This window comes from Sycon ciliatum, chromosome 2 (assembly GCF_964019385.1).
Source record: "Sycon ciliatum chromosome 2, ocSycCili1.1, whole genome shotgun sequence".
Taxonomy (NCBI): Eukaryota; Metazoa; Porifera; class Calcarea; order Leucosolenida; family Sycettidae; genus Sycon; species Sycon ciliatum.
The window spans coordinates 22,761,301-22,782,119 of NC_088644.1; the positions used below are offsets into that span (position 1 = coordinate 22,761,301).

General features: G+C 46.3%; 1 protein-coding gene across 2 annotated transcripts; it reads left to right on the forward strand.

The window, feature by feature from the left end:
* The first annotated feature begins 1,634 nt into the window (after nucleotides 1-1,634).
* LOC135809265 (uncharacterized) lies at nucleotides 1,635-20,596 on the forward strand. Of its 2 annotated transcripts, none has more exons than XM_065322569.1 (13): nucleotides 1,635-2,242; nucleotides 8,399-8,474; nucleotides 8,645-8,743; nucleotides 12,601-12,654; nucleotides 13,386-13,451; nucleotides 14,922-14,956; nucleotides 16,770-16,848; nucleotides 17,152-17,205; nucleotides 17,754-17,856; nucleotides 18,354-18,474; nucleotides 18,897-19,030; nucleotides 19,396-19,512; nucleotides 20,409-20,596. In XM_065322569.1, the coding sequence occupies exons 1-13, from the start codon at nucleotides 1,938-1,940 to the stop codon at nucleotides 20,552-20,554; spliced, it is 1,389 nt and encodes a 462-aa protein (XP_065178641.1). In that variant the 5' UTR covers nucleotides 1,635-1,937; the 3' UTR covers nucleotides 20,555-20,596. The 2 variants fall into 2 exon arrangements, with proteins under 2 accessions (XP_065178641.1, XP_065178642.1); XM_065322570.1 differs by having other exon boundaries at nucleotides 8,402-8,474.
* The last annotated feature ends 223 nt before the right edge of the window (nucleotides 20,597-20,819 follow it).

Genomic DNA, 20,819 nt, shown 5'->3' on the forward strand with positions numbered 1-20,819 from the left:
ATCACTATAATTATAATTATTGTCAATCACTCCGCCAGTCTAGTGATAATACATTATGGGCAACGTTGTGGCTATTTTCTCTTCTCGACTAGCTCAGGGACTACTACGACGTAGTCAGTTTATGCTGTGAACAATAAAAAGTTGCCTTCAAAGTCAGATCATTGTGAAAGATGCCAAAGTCACGGGTGCCTACCTGTGAATAGTATATAACTAGTAGAACTATTTAGACGGTTGTGAATCGTTGCTGCATTCAACTCAACTGTGCAGTTGGCAGCTAAACGATCCTCTGGTCCTTTTTAACCAAGAGCCGGACTGCTGTATGTGATCTTTACTTTCTCTCTGCAAGATCTCAAGATCAAGATCAACTCTGCTCTGTGTATGAGATCTAGTGCACCTTCATTTCAGAACAAGTCAGTTTTAACTGACTTGTTCTGAAGTTTACTCGCATGACGTTATGACGTACGATCAAACACTCCTGAGAGAGCTTACAGTCCTTTGTTAAATGTACTGAAGTAGATTTATTTAGCTTTTATACTGCAATTAGTTTGCACCTGTAAACTTGGATAGTTGTACAGCGGTCTCCATGATTGTGTTATTACAGTAGTTGAAAACAAGCTGAAGGCGAAGTGCAGAGAGAACAGAGTACTAACACACAAGTCAGTGACCATGCACCATGCATATTTATGCCCGGAGTGTCCATGGTGAATGGCCTGATCCCCCCCCCCCCCCCCCCCTAGGGTCCGGCGGATTCTCCGGCAGAAAAATTGGCAGAATTCGGTACTTTTTCTGGTAAGTTTCATTCATGTTTGGTATGTGGATAAAAAATGGAGCAGACTTCGAGGAATTTCCCGCCATAAGGTTTGTATCGTTCTGCCAATTTCACTGCTTTTCGAGCAGAATCTGCCACCTTTTCGAGCAGAATCCGCCGTTCCCTATGGACCCCCCCCCACCCCCCGAACCAGGGGTCGGGTCTTACCATTCCCTGGTCTGGGACACGCACCAGATCAGACCAGGTAAAAGAGAACCGGATGTGACCATGGTGACGGCACGGCTGCTAGCTAGCCGCGCAGCCTATCTATACTATAGCTGCTCTGTGTTCTTCACTATTGGTGTTGGTGTGTTGGCCTGGCCGGAGTCGCAGTGACTCGCACTCGCAGTGACCATGGTGACAGGCCCAGGGTCAGTACAGTCAGTGCGGTCGACCAGACCCAAGGATCAGGAAGTAACTGTTGCAACTATTGACTTATTGTACTTTTCACTCATGCTCAGCACTATGCAGGGCCTTCACCATGTTCAGAGGCTTCGCACTTACTAAGTAGTTACTGACTTAGCACTCACACACTCAGTGACACAGAACATGCAGAAACCTGAGAAAGTCACACAGTCAGTGTCAGTACAGACAGTAGTCAGTAGTGAGCGAGTGAAGGATACACACGGTCACAGGGTTGTGAGGTTCCAGACCAGACCAGTAAACCATGGAAACGATGACCAGCGACATACACTGTCAGTTTAGCACTTCGCTCTCTCACACAATCAGATTGTGTGAGAGAGCGAAGTGCTAAACTGACAGATTCTGTCAATCATAATCATTTACACAGTCACCAGGTCACAGGAGTGTTGTGGAGGATGCACATGATAACTACGGACCACGGTATTTACGCCTGGAGTGGAAGCAGTTCTTTCCCTTCTTTTTTTGAGCCTGTGCTAGTGGTCAGTGCTGATGTGTCGTTGAACTGCTCACGTCTTCTCTAGTCTTGGCTATTACAGTATTAGTATTACCGCCGGCAGGCACAGTGGCCATGTCCAAGGCACAATGAGACAGGGGCCGATAACTGCTTCCCTCGACAGTTGTGAGTGCCAGTAGCTTGTGCGAGTTCTTCCTCAGTTCATTGTCAAGACGCAACGCCGCGTCACATGAAGCAAATCCGTAGCAAACAATGGAGGAGTCGGACGAGACAAGCGCTAGCGACGCACCCACGTCTGAAGGTTCAACCGTCACGCCCGACTCAAGCCTGGAGTTCGAAGACGAGGACTTCATTGAGGATTTGCTGGGCGCTAGGACCCCGTCAACCCCGTCGCTGTCGGATATCCACAAACCGGGTGCGGTGCCGGAAGAAGAGGACTTGGCGGAAAGAGCGCTTGCTCGAAGCATAGACGAACTGCAGTCAGCGCAGAAGCGAGGAAAGGGAAGGTCCAGGGTTGCACGCTTTTGGCTGGACGCGGCACAAGCCGAGGACGAGAAGTAAGAAAGTATTTTTCAGGGAGGGTTGGATGGGGTCACTGCTCTGACCCAAATTTCGTTTATATTTTATATATTTATTACAACATCTCAAGACCCAGTGGAAACACCGGCCAATGTTAAAGGGGAAGTTAAAGGGGAAGTTAAGGCAAAAATTAAAATTTCACCAGTTGTAGTCTTCGGGGTGCTGAGTCGAATGGTCGTGGTCCGAGGAAGCTGAGACGCTCCCTTCCTACTTGAATCCCAATCGAACTCGCGCACTTCCACCGAAACTGGGTGACTGCGCCCTACTAGATGGGGATTTGTATGCAAAATGTCACTAAAAGCGCCATTTCGTTCTTATAAAAGCACGGATGACCGCGATTGGCCCATATGTTGTAGTCTTTGGGACGCTGAGTGGACTGGTTTTGGTCCGAAAAGGCTGCGATGCAGCGTTCCTCCTTTATTCCCAATCGAACATGGTTGAAGAAGCGGTCACGTGGTCCTGGGTGCCCAAATCACCTGGTCACCACGCCAGCAGGTGACAACTTTCACACCAAGGTTCAACTCGGGTTCAACTCGAGTGACAGGACTGCACCCAAAAAAGGTCAAACAGGCTAGTAAGTTGTACCCTGCAGGCACGGTGACCAGGTGACTGGTGTACGCAGGAGCACGTGACCGCTTCTTCAACCATGTTCGATTGGGAATAAAGGAGGAACGCTGCATCGCAGCCTTTTCGGACCAAAACCAGTCGACTCAGCGTCCAAAAGACTACAACATATGGGCCAATCGCGGTTATCCGTGCTTTTATAAGAACGAAATGGCGCTTTTAGTGACATTTTGCATACAAATCCCCATCTAGTAGGGCGCAGTCACCCAGTTTCGGTGGAAGTGCGCGAGTTCGATTGGGATTCAAGTAGGAAGGGAGCGTCTCAGCTTTCTCGGACCAAGACCATTCGACTCAGCACCCCGAAGACTACAACTGGTGAAATTTTAATTTTTGCCTTAACTTCCCCTTTAAGGCAAAAATTAAAATTTCACCAGTTGTAGTCTTCGGGGTGCTGAGTCGAATGGTCGTGGTCCGAGGAAGCTGAGACGCTCCCTTCCTACTTGAATCCCAATCGAACTCGCGCACTTCCACCGAAACTGGGTGACTGCGCCCTACTAGATGGGGATTTGTATGCAAAATGTCACTAAAAGCGCCATTTCGTTCTTATAAAAGCACGGATGACCGCGATTGGCCCGTATGTTGTAGTCTTTTGGACGCTGAGTCGACTGGTTTTGGTCCGAAAAGGCTGCGATGCAGCGTTCCTCCTTTATTCCCAATCGAACATGGTTGAACAAGCGGTCACGTGCTCCTGGGTGCCCAAATCACCTGGTCACCACGCCAGCAGGCGACAACTTTAACACCAAGGTTCAACTCGAGTTCAACTCGAGTGACAGGATTGCACCCAAAAAAGGTCAAACAGGCTAGTAAGTTGTACCCTGCAGGCACGGTGACCAGGTGACTGGCGTACGCAGGAGCACGTGACCGCTTGTTCAACCATGTTCGATTGGGAATAAAGGAGGAACGCTGCATCGCAGCCTTTTCGGACCAAAACCAATCGACTCAGCGTCCAAAAGTCTACAACATATGGGCCAATCGCGGTCATCCATGCTTTTATAAGAACGAAATGGCGCTTTTAGTGAGATTTTGCATACAAATCCCCATATAGTAGGGCGCAGTCACCCAGTTTCGGTGGAAGTGCGCGAGTTCGATTGGGATTCAAGCAGGAAGGGAGCGTCTCAGCTTCCTCGGACCACGACCATTCGACTCAGCACCCCGAAGACTACAACTGGTGAAATTTTAATTTTTGCCTTAACTTCCCCTTTAAGAGAGTGGGTGATTGCCAACCACGGCGATAAATAAAAGTAAGGGGAGGGAAAAAGAAGGAGTAGCAAAATGAACAGCAACAACAACTCCGTAAAGAAAGATAATGTCAAGTAAAAACATTGAAAAATACAGAGACGCAAAGGACATGTGGATAATGAGCTATTTATGTCGTAGTAAATAAGGGGCGGCACGGATCTTAAACAGGCGGAGTGAGGTCAGATCCTTAACTTCTCTGGGTAGAGTGAGCCAAACAGAATAAGCAATACAGAGAGGGGAGCGCAAAAGAGTGGATGAGTTACACTTAGGGAGTAAGAGCGAGTTGCTAGTTCTTAGAGAAGAGAACCAATTAAAACACATGAGATGAGGTGGGCACAACTCAAGCTTAATAGAATGGACAAGAGAAGCCAGGTGTGCACTGCGTCCATTTGATAACGGGGTTGTGTGAGCGATTTTATAAAGGGCGGATGATGAGAGCATGCGGGGTTGACGGAGGAGAATTTTAAGGATTTTCTTGTGGTGTATTTCAAGCTTTGCAGCAGCGGAAGAGGAGAATTCCTAAGGATTTACTTGATTTTTTACAGATATATTCGATGTGGGGTACCCAAGAGAGTGCAGAGTCAATCACAATGCCAAGGTGTTTGTGAGAAGACACTATGTCAATTGGATTTGGAAAGTTGGCATGGATGAGGGTTGTGAACTCTGGCTGGGGCGGGAAGAGCATGATCTTTGTTTTTGATAGATTTGGGGACAATCTCCAGGACGACATCCAGGAAAGAACTTCCTGAATGCCAGCACGCAAGTTGTTTTTCAGGCCAGTGAGGGAAGGTGATGAGGTGAGAAGGGTCGTGTCGTCAGCAAACAGAGACGTTCCGGGGAAGACTGCAGGTAAATCGTTTACGTAAATTATAAATAGTAGGGGACCAAAAATTGATCCTTGAGGAACGCCTGACAATACTGGCTCTGCAGCCGAGGATGTGCCAAGCACAGCTACGTACTGATAACGCCCAGAGAGATAAGATTTCAGCCAGGAGAGTGGTTGTTTACGTACCCCGAATGCATGCTCGAGCTTGGCCAAAAGTCCTCGATGCCAGACGGTATCAAACGCCTTGGCCAGTCAAAGAAGCAAATACCAGCAAGCGCTCTGTTATCCCTATGCTGGCACACCTGCTGCACGATGCGGATCAGTTGAAGGGAGGTGGAGTCGCCTTTACGAAACCATGATTGCGCGGGACTCAGAAACGGCGAAACATGTCTGTATAAGTGATCATAAAAGATGCGTTCACATACTTTGTGTTGTGTATGCACTACCGTATTTATGCATGTACTCTTATGGACTGCCCTGTCCATGTATGATGCTCCCCTACACTGTGCTGCATCTACTGTGTTCTATGTATGTAACTCACATGTCTTATTATGCATTCTTGTTGTACCCTGCACGCACTGCGCTCCGTATGCGTGTCTTACACATACCCGTGTCCTACCTAACTAGGATTCTATGCGTATGCATCTGGACACTCTCGCGATTCCCGTCTCTGTACTGCCTTCTTTGTACCAACGCTTATCCTTGTAGTTTTATTAGTTTCCTTTGTCTTTTGTCCTTGTTCATGCAAGATAACAGAACAACATAACACTTTGGACACGCAGGGAAAAAGAGAGATAGGGCGGTAGTTTGCAGGTTCGTGGCGGGAACCTTTCCTGTGTACAGGTATGACTTTCGCTGTTTTCCATGCAGAAGGGAATATGCCCGTGGTAAATGACATGTTGAAAATATGGCACAAAGGGAATGCTATGGATGGTGCCAGGGCCTTGAGGATCCGGTTGGGGATGCCGTCGGGACCAGATGCCTTGCACGTCGGAAGCTTCTTCAGATGACGCCGGACAGTGGCAATTGTGGTGATGACGGACGTGAAACAAGCTGAGGGCTCCGAGGCGGTGAGAATAAGGGGAATAGAGAGCAACGGGTCATCTGGCCGAGTCACAGAGGCAAACGGGGCGTTTAATGCGGTAGTTTTGGCCAAAGGGTCAGCCGCCTGCTGAGTCCCTGTTGTGAGTGACGGAATTTCCCGTGATACGTTTCGAATTCTTGCTTGTCTCACAAACTGGTGAAGCGATGGACGGTGTCTACCTGCAAAGTAGTTTGCACTGAGCGGATATAAGCTCTGTACTTTGTCCGCGTCAGGGTTTTCACTATATTTCGCTGCTGTTGGTATGCTTGATTGTTTTGTTGTGTTGGGTACTTCTTAAAAATGCTATAGAGATCATATTTCCACTTGATTGCTGTGCGGAGATGGGCATCAACCCAGGGTGGCTGACTGGGCCGTGGGCAGCGGTGAGAATACGGCTGCTTTCCGAATGGCCAGAGGTGCTTCTCAAGGGCACTGTTGAGAATGGAAGAAAAGTGCGAAAGCGCATCATTGACGTTGCTGGCACGCAGATGCCAGCTCCAGTCAATATCAGCGAGCTCTGCATTCACACTATCCCAGACGGAAGATTCACACTATCCCAGAAGGATTTAAAGTCATATTCCGGCTTTGCAGGAACATTCCTGAAGTGGTATTGGGGTGCAGCAGGTTCCTCACGATAAGCAGCATCAGTAGGCAGTAGGAAGTGACTGAGGATCTGTGCGTGGTCAGATGCACCAAGAGGAGCAAGAGATGTAACAGAAAGTAGAAGGTGAGAATGATCCGTTAGCACAACGTCAATACACGATGTTGAGGCGTGGGAGGTAAAGTGTGTGGGGAATGTCACCATTTGCTCAAGGCCAAAACAAGAGAAGAGGTTACGGAACTCCCTTCCAGCACGATTCGTGGTGTCTCTAGGAGACCAGTCAGAGTGGCGAGCATTCAAGTCTCCTGCAAGTACAATTGCAGAATCGGGAAGGCTAGTATTGGACAGACAGTCCTCTAGGAGGTCACTAAATGCCTGGACTTGGGAGATGCTGTCTCCAGGGTGTCTGTAAACAGAGCATATGATGAGGGGGAGTGAGGGAAGGGTCACTGGCCGCAATTCAAGCCAAACCGCCTCCAGTCCACAGCGCTCAAGGTCCAAGCGGCGCTTAATGGACATGAACGACCTGTCAGCTACAAGAGTAGCAACACCGCCATAGCCTCTTGCTGGCAGGTTATCAGAGCTGGTCGTAGGTGGGCGGTCCAGGCGGTATGACGTGTAGCCTGGAATTGAGACGTCTATGGCAGCTGTCAGCCACGTTTCACATAGGCAGATTATGTCTGGAGAATACTGCTCACAGACGACTAAGCTCAGCTAGCTTATTTACTATGGAGCGGCAGTTAAGTGAGAGCACTGAGAAGGCCGATGATGAAGGTAATTAGGCAGGTTGATTAGGAGTTTTAGTAGTTTGTCGTCCAGAATCGGGAAGGAATGGTGGTGCAAGTGGAATATGACCAATAGATATAGAAGGATATGTAACGCAATGAGGGGAAGGGTGTGATGAACTTGCGTGGGGCACAAAGGGTTGGGCAAGAGGATTTAGCTGTTGGCTAGGTGACCGAGGACCCATCAAGTAAGGCCGAGCCAGTGGATTCAGCTGTTTGCTTCTCTTCAAGTTCTTTTCAGTTATGTGTGGATACGCACATGCATGGTCGTCGGAACTATTCCTTGAAATAATCACCTCGATCCATTTTACTACGTTTCAATGGTCCGAAGGTAGCAAATGGCAGGGGAAAATGGTTCCATTCTGCGAACTGAAATTGCAATGTTTGAAGCTCGTAACCACTAGGAACGGGTAAGGTGACCCCGAATGTATATTGCGGGTTGAGAAGGAGTATGCTGCGAATACCGCAGGCCTCGCCACCACTGCCGTTTCTGTGCTGCCTTCTTGATACATATTTATGTACACTGTATATCATGTGCACATTCACATGTCTGAAGGTTTGTGGTTTTTCATTAAAAAAAATAAATAAACCGGAAATCGTTTGTTCCAGGTTAAGTTAGCGATTTGCGAGCACTGACCAATTTACACCTGGAAATAGCCGCGAAGTGAATTTCAGTACAGTGGAGATTGGATGTAAGGACCTCGCATATAACGACAAATTGAGCAATGCAGATTTGTACAACTAACACTAACACACTAACAACAACACTACACTAAACACACGTACTTTGCTCAGACTTCCTCTTCAGTTTCACGCTGGCTGAAACCAGTGTACCTGATTGTACTATTCTCTTAGCTGAACCCAGTGCCAGGATCTTAGCTCACGAATGCTCAGACCTCACCTGTGGATGGCACTGCAAACGCGAATTCTAACGCAGTACCCGGCTTGTGCCTGCTTCTTTATGTTTAAATATAGCAGTGGAGTGGACAAGCCCCCGCTCGTCGAGCTGCTGATTGCGTCAGACCTACGGGTACTGAAAGGTCTGCTTCAGGTGAGGCCATATCAAACACAACGACATAGCGGCGCATAACCACATAGCAGCCAGTCCCTATGGTTTGTCCTGGCCATGTCACTTTTCGTGTCAACATTACACATATTTACAACATCCACAACAAGTTACAAATGAATTCAAACAAATAGACATCTTTCTTGTTCCTGCAGAACTGGCGGTTTGGAAAGGAGGAGTTCCGGAGTGTAATGCACGAGGCCTTGTCGGTGCACCTGGGTGCAAATTTCCGTGGCAAATTCAGCCTGGAAGAGGTACGTACCTGTCTTTGATTGTTCTCAGTAGTTTCTCATATTCTATCTTTTCTGCCGCCTGTCCGTGATGCTGCATCTTGAGTTCTTGATTTTTACCTTTTTTTTTCTTCAAATAGAGTGAGACTTGTTACACACCGTCATCAGGGGCCGTCCGAGGTTACCAATAGTAGTTCCAAAACGAAAAGTTTTCGTTTGGGGATGGGTGGGTTTAGGAGTTTCGTTTTGAAAATAATTATTGCATGCAGATGGAGAATGCCCAGTTACTTCTGGTGCCGAGAATTAACATCAATACTTTGTTGGAATTCGTATTACCTGCAGAAAAGGTAGGTAGGTGGGTGGGTGGGGCTGAAAAATACTAAACCTTTTCGTTTTCAAGATGCGCAGACTCCACTGCAGCCAATTCATTTTAAAATTCATTTTAAAAGATCGCTCAAAACACACACATATCCGGTCTCTGAACTGCAATTATTGAAAAAATTAAAATTAAATTCTCCATCAATATTTCGGCCCTGGGCCATCATCAGGATTGATAAGAAACAGACAGTGAGGTGAACCTACTATACATGTACATGCACATGTACGTGCTCATACTACATCCAGTGAGAAGATTACATCTATGGCGCGGAAATATCAGGTATGTTGAGAAAAACGATGAACTTACTTACTCTTACATTATTTTAAACATTGCAGCTGATGTGATAAAGCTGGTGTGTGAAACGGTGCAGAGGTGAGGCCAAACATATCACAGGGTACACTGTAGTAGCATTAGTGCCACTCAACAGCACTCACACAACCCACTACAACTAGCCAGTCATGTACATGCATTATACTACGGGACAAAAACGTGACAGCTCTACACCGTGTCGAGAAGCTTCCAACCACGGTCATTGTTGACAGCTGGACGGCGATGACGAATGTGGATAGCCTCACGAATACGACGGTTGACAAGTGACATTTCCCTTGTGAGGATGGATGGTGTGGTGAAAGGAATGAATGGTGTAGCGGTTGGGTGTTGATGCTGATGTGATGCGTAGTGTTGTCCCCAGGGCTTGAGTGGTGTGCATGCCCTTGCCTCGCGGTAGTGCTCCTGGAAACGCTCTCGCACACATCTTTCTGTCTCGCCGACATATTCCTCACCGCAAATGGAACAAAACATTGAGTAGACCATAATTCTGGGACATACACTCACCACTCTGCATACCCACATCACAAGCACGACACTCGACAGGCCTTCCCCTTCTCTTCTTCTTTCGGTAGACATCGCGTGGGAAACGACGATGATACTAACATATCTTTCAGGGACGAGCCAGACTGAAAGACGACACGGACATTCTTGCTATACGAACGAACAGCACGGCGAACAGCACGGGCCAGGCGATCATTGATGTATGGGAGTTTCACCATGGACGTGAATGTCTTCTTCTGGCGGTTGGGTGTTCGGCTGGGCATTGATGCGCTGTATTTGGATGCTTGTATGACAGGTTGCGGGTAGTCGTTTCCCTTCAGCAGCTTCTCACTCTTCTTCTCTCCTCGTTCTCGGCCCTCTTGCGTGGATGCGTTGCGGTGTGCCCTTCGGAACTGCTCTCGGGCAACCGATTCCTTTAACTCCACTGGCAGCGCTGACGAATACGACAGATGTACACCACTATGACTGGGCTTGACAAACAGCTCCGTTCGACAACACTGATCGACAAGTCAAGATAGCTGATTTTTGACGACCATGCTTTTCGTTTTGTAAAAACAATCGGTAACCCCGGACGGCCTGTTAGTTATTGTGCAAGGGGAAAAAATGCTCATATCAAGGAGCCGGAGGAAGGGGTTGGATGAGTGCACTCAAGATGACAACAAGCCGAACAGCAAATGGAGAATGTTGGATATGACGGAAAGATGATGGTACAAGGAAGACCATGGACGCTCATTCAGAAAGGGAGGGCGCTGCCCCCCCCCCCCCTCCTTTGGTTAGAGTGGGAAGATTCTACTGGGCAGAACGGTTGTAGGAAGACCATGGACGCTCATTCAGAAAGGGAGGGCACTGCCCCCCCCCTCCTTTGGTTAGAGTGGGAAGATTCTACTGGGCAGAACGGTTGTAGGGCGGCACAAATGAAAACGCAATGCAAGGCTGTGTGGAAAAAGGTGCGGTGGATATGGAAAATAGAACACAAAGCAATGCAAAAGAACACAATGGATGAAAAAATGTGGATGTAATGGTGGAATAGGTGTAGAAGGACCGTCCAAAGGTAAAATTGGTTACAAGCTTGTTTCGTTATCATTAGGGTAACTCATCAGACCAATGGCGGTTCTGTGTTGCGGGAACGGTCCCTTATCAGTAAAACAACTTAAAAGTGGAAGAACGACAATTGCAGAGGTGTGAATTTATACATGCTTGTGTGTAAGGTAGTTTGATAGATACTTTGTCTTTTTCCACGCAATGAAAGGTGCGGGGCCCAGTTTAGTGTCGAGTCGATGCTTAGTCCAGAGATGTTTCATCACCTTGTTTATGCCAGTGAGATGTTGAACGTGGCTATTAACAATCAGTTGTCTCAGCCGCTCTACACATTACCCACAATACTAGACCCACACGCCTTAAGCGCAGGGCGCGAAATAACGGTCGGACATCGGACAATTTCTGACCGTTTACAGTCAGTTTCCGGATGTTTTGTGCACATCCGGACAAAGTATCCGCGCACTTTTTTGCAAAGTGCAAAAAAGAAAAGGCATGGCAATCCTTTGTTTCGTAGTCATTAGTGATGTCGTCTGGCAAGAGAAAGCCAAGCACCGCTGATGCGGGTGCTCCTCTGGGAAAGAAGCCCAGAGGAGTCAAGACGACCACTTGTGACAAGTGGGTCGCCGAGTATGATAATTGATAGGGAGCTTTCAACTTCTGTTTGGCTGAGCTATGAGCGCAGTCCCTCAGATCGTAGCGTTGTCGAAAATTTGAAGTGTAAGATGTGTTCCCGTTTTGTTGATAAAATTCGCAGCAGCAAAAATTTTTCTGACTCCTTCGTTGTTGGCTCAAGGAACCTGAAAACGTCAGCCTTCACAGATCATGCTGCTTCTGAAATGCATCGCCATGAGGTGGCATTGTTTGGCAAGGAGCAGTCAAGCGGAAATCCAATAGAGTATGCGCCAATCGCTCGAGCCTTGTGCAAACTTGACGACGCAGCAGCAGAAAATTTGCATGTCCGGACATGTCCGGCCATTTTTGCAACTGGCAGGACATTGTGTCAGAGCACATTTTAATCCTTAGCGCATGCCCTGTAAGCGCAACATTACACCTCCATTGATTATTCCCTACCACCCTAGTCTCACCGGCATAAACAAATTGATGAAAAATCTCTGGACGGCTAAGCATAGACTCGACACTAAACTGGGCCCCGCACCTTTCATTGCGTGGAAAAAGACAAAGTATCTATCAAACTACCTTACACACAAGCATGTATAAATTCACACCTCTGCAATTGTCGTTCTTCCACTTTTAAATTTTTTTACTGATAAGGGACCGTTCCCGCAACACAGAACCGCCATTGGTCTGATGAGTTACCCTAATGATAACGAAACAAGCTTGTAACCAATTTTACCTTTGGACGGTCCTTCTACACCTATTCCACCATTACATCCACATTTTTTCATCCATTGTGTTCTTTTGCATTGCTTTGTGTTCTATTTTCCATATCCATCGCACCTTTTTCCACACAGCCTTGCATTGCGTTTTCATTTGTGCCGCCCTACAACCGTTCTGCCCAGCAGAATCTTCCAACCCTGTGATGACTGTCATTCTTTGAACGCTCACTGAATGCAATGGAGCTGCAATGTACGCCTTTGTTCTTGTATTTGGATGCGGTGTGTCTTTTCCTTAGATTGACCAGTTTTATGACCTAGTCAATCCATTGTTGGAAGACACAATATCATGGGTAAGGGCGCGATCGCCACGATGCATTTCAGTATCTGTCTTCAGCGGTTACTATTCTCGAGCACGCTTCACGTGTAGTTTCTCTAAATGGCTCCGCGGTTTATTCCTAATCCTTTGTGACATGCATAGTTTATAGGCTTATAGGCCTAGCACAAGATGAAACCCATAGAAGGATTTTCCTGATATGACACGGACTGGACGAGTTAGCATTCAGATAGGATGAGATGAATCGGAGGCCAACGGATCAGCCCAAGAGTATTCCAATGAAAGAACATACCCACAGCACAGTTTAATCATCAACAATAATTCCGTATTGGCATAATTGTATTGAGCTGAAGTCTGCTTGTTTTCAGATGCAAGGTCTTTTTGTCGTCTCCCTTTTTTTCATCCAAAAGAAAGGACAAAGGAACTACAAGTTACGCTATACTGTCCACTGACACCACCAGTTACATACGTTATATAACTTAGAACCTTCCAAGTTGGAAGGCTGTTGGAGTGCACATCCAAGATGTGCTAGAGCTGTTAGCCAGTTAGTTGTAGAACGTCTGTACCGTCTGTCAGTGTCGTGCAATGTTATCGCACGAGCTAATTGTTTAGTAACTGGTGGTGTTAGTGGACAGTATAGCGTAAGTTGTAGTTCCTTGGTCCTTTCTCTTTTGTATAAATTAAACCTTGGATCTCCATCCGAGTCCATTCCCTTTTTTTTCTTTTGGTATTTTCACCTACCGGCAGGAGCACATCTGTAGCTATGCATTTGAGCAGCATCTAGCAAAGGATGAGATCAGGGTAGTATCTCAAGTAAGTGCTAACTTACATAATAAATGTACCTGCGCCCTTTCAACCGGTTGCCTTTTGAATCTAATCTTTCACTACTACGACTCCAAGTATGTACACTTGTGCATTGACTGTCAGTGTGTTTCACTGTAAAGTTCGTTTGCTTTGCTTCTTTGAAGTTGAGTAATGACACAATGTTTGCCAGCTTCTTTATTCTACCTTTCACCTGTTCGTAAGGGAACATCCTCTGTGGGAGTACTCTTTGTGACTCCCCAGAATTTCTCTTCGTATTGCCGTGATATGTTGGAGCGTTGTAGTCCCGAAGTAAGATACCAACTATTCATTGTTGCTTTCACCTCTCCAAGCTACTTTTTGCTAACCATGGTTGAAAAATGCAAACCATATCACCAACACTCGAACCCAACCCATGTTTGCAATTGCTTTTAAAAGTCGTGCTGTACCGACACCTTGATTCTTGAGGGTGGTGGCGTTCTCCTCGGTGTGGAAACTCTGTCTGGCTGGGTCTCATGCAGACCACAAAGTTAAAGGGGAGGATACCCTAAAGTCAAATTGTTACCACTTGTAGTCTTCGGGGTGCTGAGTCGAATGGTCTTGGTCCGAGGAAGCTGAGGCGCTCCCTTCCTCCTTTATTTCCAATAGAACGCGCGCACTTCCACCGAAACTGGGTGCCTGCGCCCTACTAGATAGCGATTTGTATGGAAAAAGTCACTAAAAGCGCCGTTTTGGCTTATAAAAGCATGGATGACCGCGATTGGTCCATAATATTTTGTAGTCTTTTGGACGCTGAGTCGACTGGTTTTGGTCTGAAAAGGCACGGGTGAGTAAGCGGTCACGTGCTCATGCGTACACCAGTCACCTGGTCACCGTGCCTGGCACTGCCTGCAGGCTACACTTTTCACAGCGTCCATGTCACTCGAGTTGAACCTTTGAACTTTTGAGTTGAACCTTTGTGTGAAAGTTGTAGCCTGCAGGCACCGTGACCAGGTGACTGTGTACGCATGAGCACGTGACTGCTTACTCACCCGTGTTCGATTGGGAATACGGGCCGAACGCTACATCGCAGCCTTTTCGGACCAAAACCAGTTGACTCGGCATCTAAAAGACAACATCTGGGCTTATCGCGGGCATCCATACTTTTATAAGAACGAAACGGCGCTTTTAGTGACTTTTGCATACGAATCCACATCTAATGGGGCGCAGTCGCCCAGTTTCGGTGGAAGTGCGCAAGTTCGATTGGGAATAAAGGAGGAAGGGAGGGTCCCGGCTTCCTCGGACCAAGACCATTCGACTCAGCACCCCGAAGACTACAACTGGTGAAAATTTGATTTTAGGGTATACGTCCCCTTTAATTTTAGCTGTGGTTGGCGGAAGTGGTTGGAATTTTTGGATTTTGCACGTGGCAAGTTGTGATGGCTGCATTCTGATTGTTTGACTGAGCTGCATCTGGTGCATTCACTGTTCCTGAACATTTAGATACCGGAATGGGGAGAATTTACGCAGCTCATGCCGTAAGTTATTGGAGAATTGTCACAAGGACTGCAGTTTGATCTGGTTTGCAGGGGTATTGTGCTAATCCTGGGCCGAGATTTCAAGTACAGTCAAACCTCGTTAGAACGAACTTCAAGGGACTGAACACATTTGTTTGTCTTATCGGGAGTTCTTATTATCCAGATCTGACAAAAAATCGATATGCACATCAGATGGATTGTATTTACGTGAAGGTGCATGCTGTGGTACATGGGAAGCATGTTATTCTTAGCATAAGCCAGAAACAGGTAAGTACAATGACAAAGTGCAATGAATCACGACTGTGTCGAAAGTTCGTACAACGCACTGATTATTTTGTTAAAAACACGCTTGAAAACAATTAAGCGCTGTACGTACAATATGACCTCGACTATTGAAAAAAAAGAAGGAAAAAGGCAGCCAGCGCACGCGCACGCTCGAGGACCGAAAGTTCGTACTACATGTACATGACCACACTGACTTTGTTCAAATCACACTTGAAAATAGTTCGTCTTCGCGAAAGTTCGCTGTATACAGAAGTTCGTCGTAAACAAATAATTTTGACTTGAATTGATGCCTGGCCAACCATAGGATTGGCCTTAGTTTGTACTAATGGAAAGTTTGCCTTATCAGTGTTCGTCCTAACGAGGTTTGACTGTACTTCAAAAAGAAGTACCAATTAAGTAGATGTTCTTTTAAAGCCACACATTCATTTATTTATTTTATTTATTTATTTATTCAATATCTCCTGGCTCGTCGTAAGACTGCCAATATAACATGCCAAATGAAAGTCACAAACACACGGCGGGAAAGAGCTAATGGTTGAGACGGAAGTCCAGCAAATTTCTGAGTTTGATGTCACCCATTCAGCGCCGTGTAGTGGCCAGTAGTAGATGACACCAGGTAGTCTCTTGACCTGGGTTTACCTGTGCAGGGAAAATAACTGGTTGTGGTTCAGGTTACATAGTCAGTTGGCTGCTTTCTTGTTCTAAATCGGAATACCCATCCGTGCTCAAGCTCTAAAGAACACTGAAACTGGGGGCCGATTGGGAATGCGGAGGGGAAAAGCGCGGAAACGAGGACTGAGGTGGCTGAAAAAGGAAAATAGAAATGCATGAAAATGTAAGCCGGTCTCGTAAGGAAGAAAAGTAAATTCAGAAGACAAAAATAAGAGAAAAAGATGAAAGAAGGAAAGAGCTCATGCATTCCGTATTTTCACCGACGATCTGCCACTGATGGGCCTTCGAATTTAAAACTTTACATGTATACAACCAATGGACAATGTGAACCACTGACCTAGGACCTGGTGTTTTCACTGTACAAGTGAAAGAGATTGCCTGCTTTCAGATGGATCCTTACGGGGGTTAGGCGTTGCCCACCCTCTCAAAATGAAAGGAAAGTACCGGCGTATTTTCCGGAGTACACAACGCGCTGAAGTATAAGCCGCACCCCCATTTTTTTGCCACAAAATATAGACACACATAATTATACCCTATTTATCACCGTTATTTTGATCATGGGAGATGAGCATAAGCCGCACCCCTTTTTTGGCTTAATCTGGAGTGTTCAAAGTGCGAAGTGCACAAATATACTTGAAGTAACACAGAAGGCACATGCTCTGCACCGGACACGTCCCAGTTCGTTTCCTACTCAAGAGTTGCATGGCTGACTGGTGACTCTCTTCACAGTGTGCTTGTGTGTTCAATCCTGGGTGTTCATTCCTGGGTGTTTCTGCATAATCTGGCGTGTATGTATGTGTGTACATGGACTCGTCTGCAATGTTGTTGGCTGTGATCTGTTTCTACTGTTGATCAGCGAAGGCCGAGAAAGGGTAGCTGCCATAGTGCTGCACTGCGGCGGACAAAGACGACCACACTATATGATAGTCTCAAGGGTAAGTAGACTATATTATTGAGTTGCCATGCAGCAGTTCATTATGTTAAAGCTGCGTTTACACGACAACGCTGGGGATGAAAACGCAACTTGTTTAAATGTACATTCCACCAAATTTTCGGTCCAGTGAGCGATTGTAAAAGTGAAAAGTAGTATTTAATGTGTAAGTGGTTGCATTGGAGTTTACAGATAATTCAAAAAAGAGTAAAAACTTTCCGAACAAAGAGCCTTATTGACATTATTTTTTATTGACATACATGTATGTGCATGCATGACAATCTTCTTGGTTTTCTTGTTCCCACAGCCGGGTGTGATCACACGGCTTGATGCTAACTTTCGAGTTCAACAAACCAAGCAGGTAAGAGGGTTCTAATCCACTTCATGCGTCCCAGCACTGTGTGTATGTGCATGTCGGGTAGCTGGATGCTTCTCTGCAATCATACAGTCCAGGATAGGTAGCGGAATGCAGCAGTGGCATGCTAATGTGCATGATACACGTAGGTAGCTGGGCTTTGTGGGGAGATGCGATGACTCTCGAGAAGCCCTAGGTTGAATAAACCTTGCAGCAACCATAAACTATCCCAGCGAGGTGGGTAGGTCACCCATGATTCCGCAATATGATCCTATAGCACAGATCAGCGGCAAGGGACCTCTTTGTAAGTCGGAGTTAAAATAATCACAAATTTAATAATCTCCAGTGAATCCCAGGCATCTTCATGCTTGTTCAATGATCAGTAAGCTTGTGTGTAGTGGTTGCCGTTTTTGGGAGAAATGGCTCCTATAAACAGGGTCTGTTTTCGGTGTCTGTTACAGGGATCAAGATAGTGCGCAGCATGCGGGCTGAAATATTTCTCTGTGATAGGGATGATCAGGGATTATGGCCGTGTTAATCCTTCATTGTCACAGGTAGAGGAGCTGCTGCTGCCAAGAAAGACAATATGGGTCCACGATGCAGTTATAATGGGCACACTGCAGAAGATGGCTGTGGCTCTCAGCACCAAATGTGTATGTAAGAGCAGAGAATTCTCTTCCTATCACAATCTAGTACATGTACTGTATGGGTGGAACAGTCCTCATCTGACATGCCTGCACTGTAGGTGAACAGGTCACGATTCAGTCAAATAGGGAGTCATGTGTATTTGGAGTGACTTGCACATATTATCCGGCCTGGTTCAGTCAGGCACCCATCACCGCTTCTTTTTGACTGTCCAACTTCTTCAGGATAGGGTCATTACCTCCAACGGTTAAATGTGTCCATGAATACCTGGCCATGCATACCTGTCCACCATGCATATCGTATGGGCGAAAGAAGTATCCGAGTCGAGCAGTTTATGGTGAAGTGATCCTAAAGGAGGATTCTGTTTGCAGGTGTATGAACTAGGAGTACAACTAAACTGGTACATGTATGTGTACGTGTAGGGTCGTATCAGTGCTTGAGTGGTATGATGCCATACCCAGATGCAGTGCTTGTCGGTATCATTACTGTGTTCATATTTACACCTGCAGTGATATACGACATAGAAAGGGATGCCTTGTCAAAATCAGGCAGGCATCGTGTGCTCGGCTTTCCATTGATCCACCGAATCAGCGGCTTCACGGATAACGTCCTTACCAAGCTCTTCTTCTGGTAAGGTTCCGTTTTGTCATGGTGCCTGAAGTCTAATGCGGATTCGCAGGTACTTTGAGTGGCTATCAATGAAATCTAAAGCCAAGTTTTTGTTGCACACCCAACCCCTGGGTACTGTAGTTATGTGTCACTGTTGTCTTATGGTACCTCTCGGGTTTATCTCGTCGAAATGCGTGAAACATTTAAAAAATCCCGCTTTTATTGCTGGATCAAGCACAGGGAGATGTACAAACCCGGAAGAGGACACAGTATGCGAAAGCTCCGGTGATACGTGCCTCACGGTTTTGGGAAGAAATCACAGGAACTTCAGAGCGTGATGACACTTCAAGTTTTTGTTTGAACACAAAAAATGAGCGTTGATGATTCTGCCCTGGGTCACCCATTCATTCACCTACATGTATTTACACATTTTGTTATCACAGGCAAGACGAGGAACATGCCAAGAAATGCAAGCTGATCGTGTGTGATGATGGAGGGTTGGTGAGTGTGTTCCACTTCTACAATGCCTTCAACACTTTGCTCCTGACGGATACCGAGAAGTGGAGACAAAACATTGGTGAGTGCTATGGCAGTGCTCCATATGTGGCTCAGTAGATCAACATACCATCTCTTGATGTTGGTGAAGTGATGAAGCACTGAAATGTGCGTGGATATGGATGCCAGAGCAGGTTTCCATGGAAAATTTGACTTGTTGTAAAAAGGTTTTCCTTGCTTGAATCCTTCACATTGTGCATCTCAACGATGCTCATACATTTGCACTCCTACTGATTACAGGTCTACAAGTCTTACACCTGTTAGGATTGCCCCTAAATGGTTACCAGTATTACTGTCTTACTGATGCGGCATAAGTATCCTTGTTGACCCGGGTGTTTGTTTTTGCGCTCTCCAATTGTTTGTTGCTTCACTGGTTGTTGCTTACAGGTGCTGATCAGCGCACAGATGAAGTCAATGTACTTCTTTGTAATGGCAAGTTTGAGAAGTCTTGCGTCGACGCGAAGTTCAACCAGTTCCAACCACATGCTGAGCCTGCCAGGCATGGTAAAGCATGCAGTTACTTGTAATTCTACTAACCCACCACCCGCATTCATATAGTGCCTGTCATGGTAGTGATGTGCCCGGTACACTGTCCAGCAGGCCAGTGGGTGGATGCACCACCTCACAAACTCACTTCACACTACTACCTATCATTGCCCTGCCGCCCCGTTGTCTCCAGTCTTATGTTGACATTGAACCCTTCCCTCTCCGTTATCGCAGTAGGTCGGTGGACACGTGCATCCTCTGATTAAAATAAAACCCAGAAACAAACAAACAGCGCATTTTAGTACCTTTTAGAATACTATTCATACTACACATGGTTAACATTTCATACTACACATGGTTAACATTTCATACTACACATGGTTAACATTTCACACACATCACAGAAATCAGAGCACAGACAATGGATTTCCAACCAGTTCTAGTTTATCATTGCTAGTCGTCAGTGTGGCCGGTGTTTGGTGCATGTATCGTCATGCCAAACGATACGAAGACAATGAATTTATCGATCGCCTGCGTAAGATATGCCATTTTGTAGTGCGTCAGGGTAAAGAGGAATCAATTTCATCAATATGGTATATAGGCGTACTCATTACACAGACCCATGGCGTGCTGCTAAGTCTGCAAGTTGCACTATGAAGGTCAGGACCATTGTCCTTCCTTTACGTACCCTGTCTATATCAAGGCTGCGTGTCATCGCCTTTTGGGATATGTAGGCATCGGTGTGATCGTGTGTGCGTGTGCGTGTGTGTGTGTGTATGTGGTCATGTATGTGCATGTGCGAATGCAGCATCAGTTGGCACTTTCTTGTGCAAATGCAGTATTTTTTTGTTTTGCCACACGGTCACCACTCCTCAAATTCTTCTGCCGTTATCATCTGTTCACAACATGCACAGTTCTGTACCTGCCGTCCGTGAAGGCCTATATCACATGCCACCCCATTACCAAGGGTTCTATTGTCATAACCTACGCCAGGAGCAGAAGAAGGCAAGTACCTTTGGCTTCTCGGTCGTGTGTTCCTCCATCTGGTGGGCTTTTGTAACTTGTAGACAGTTGATGAGCATTTCACCAAACTTGGATTGTTAGCCGGATTCCCGGGATGGGCTTTGCTTGTGCAATTGTGCAATAGTTTTCCCTCGTCTGTCATTTCTGGCTATTCCATAACAACATTTTGAAGGGCAGAAATTGGGCCTAGCAGAAATCATCTACCATGAAGCCTACAAAGCAATGTCGGTATGCTTATACGTGGGAATGGATTGCTTTTCTTTTGGTATGGTCCCAATGTACATGTGGAGCAACGTTCCTTT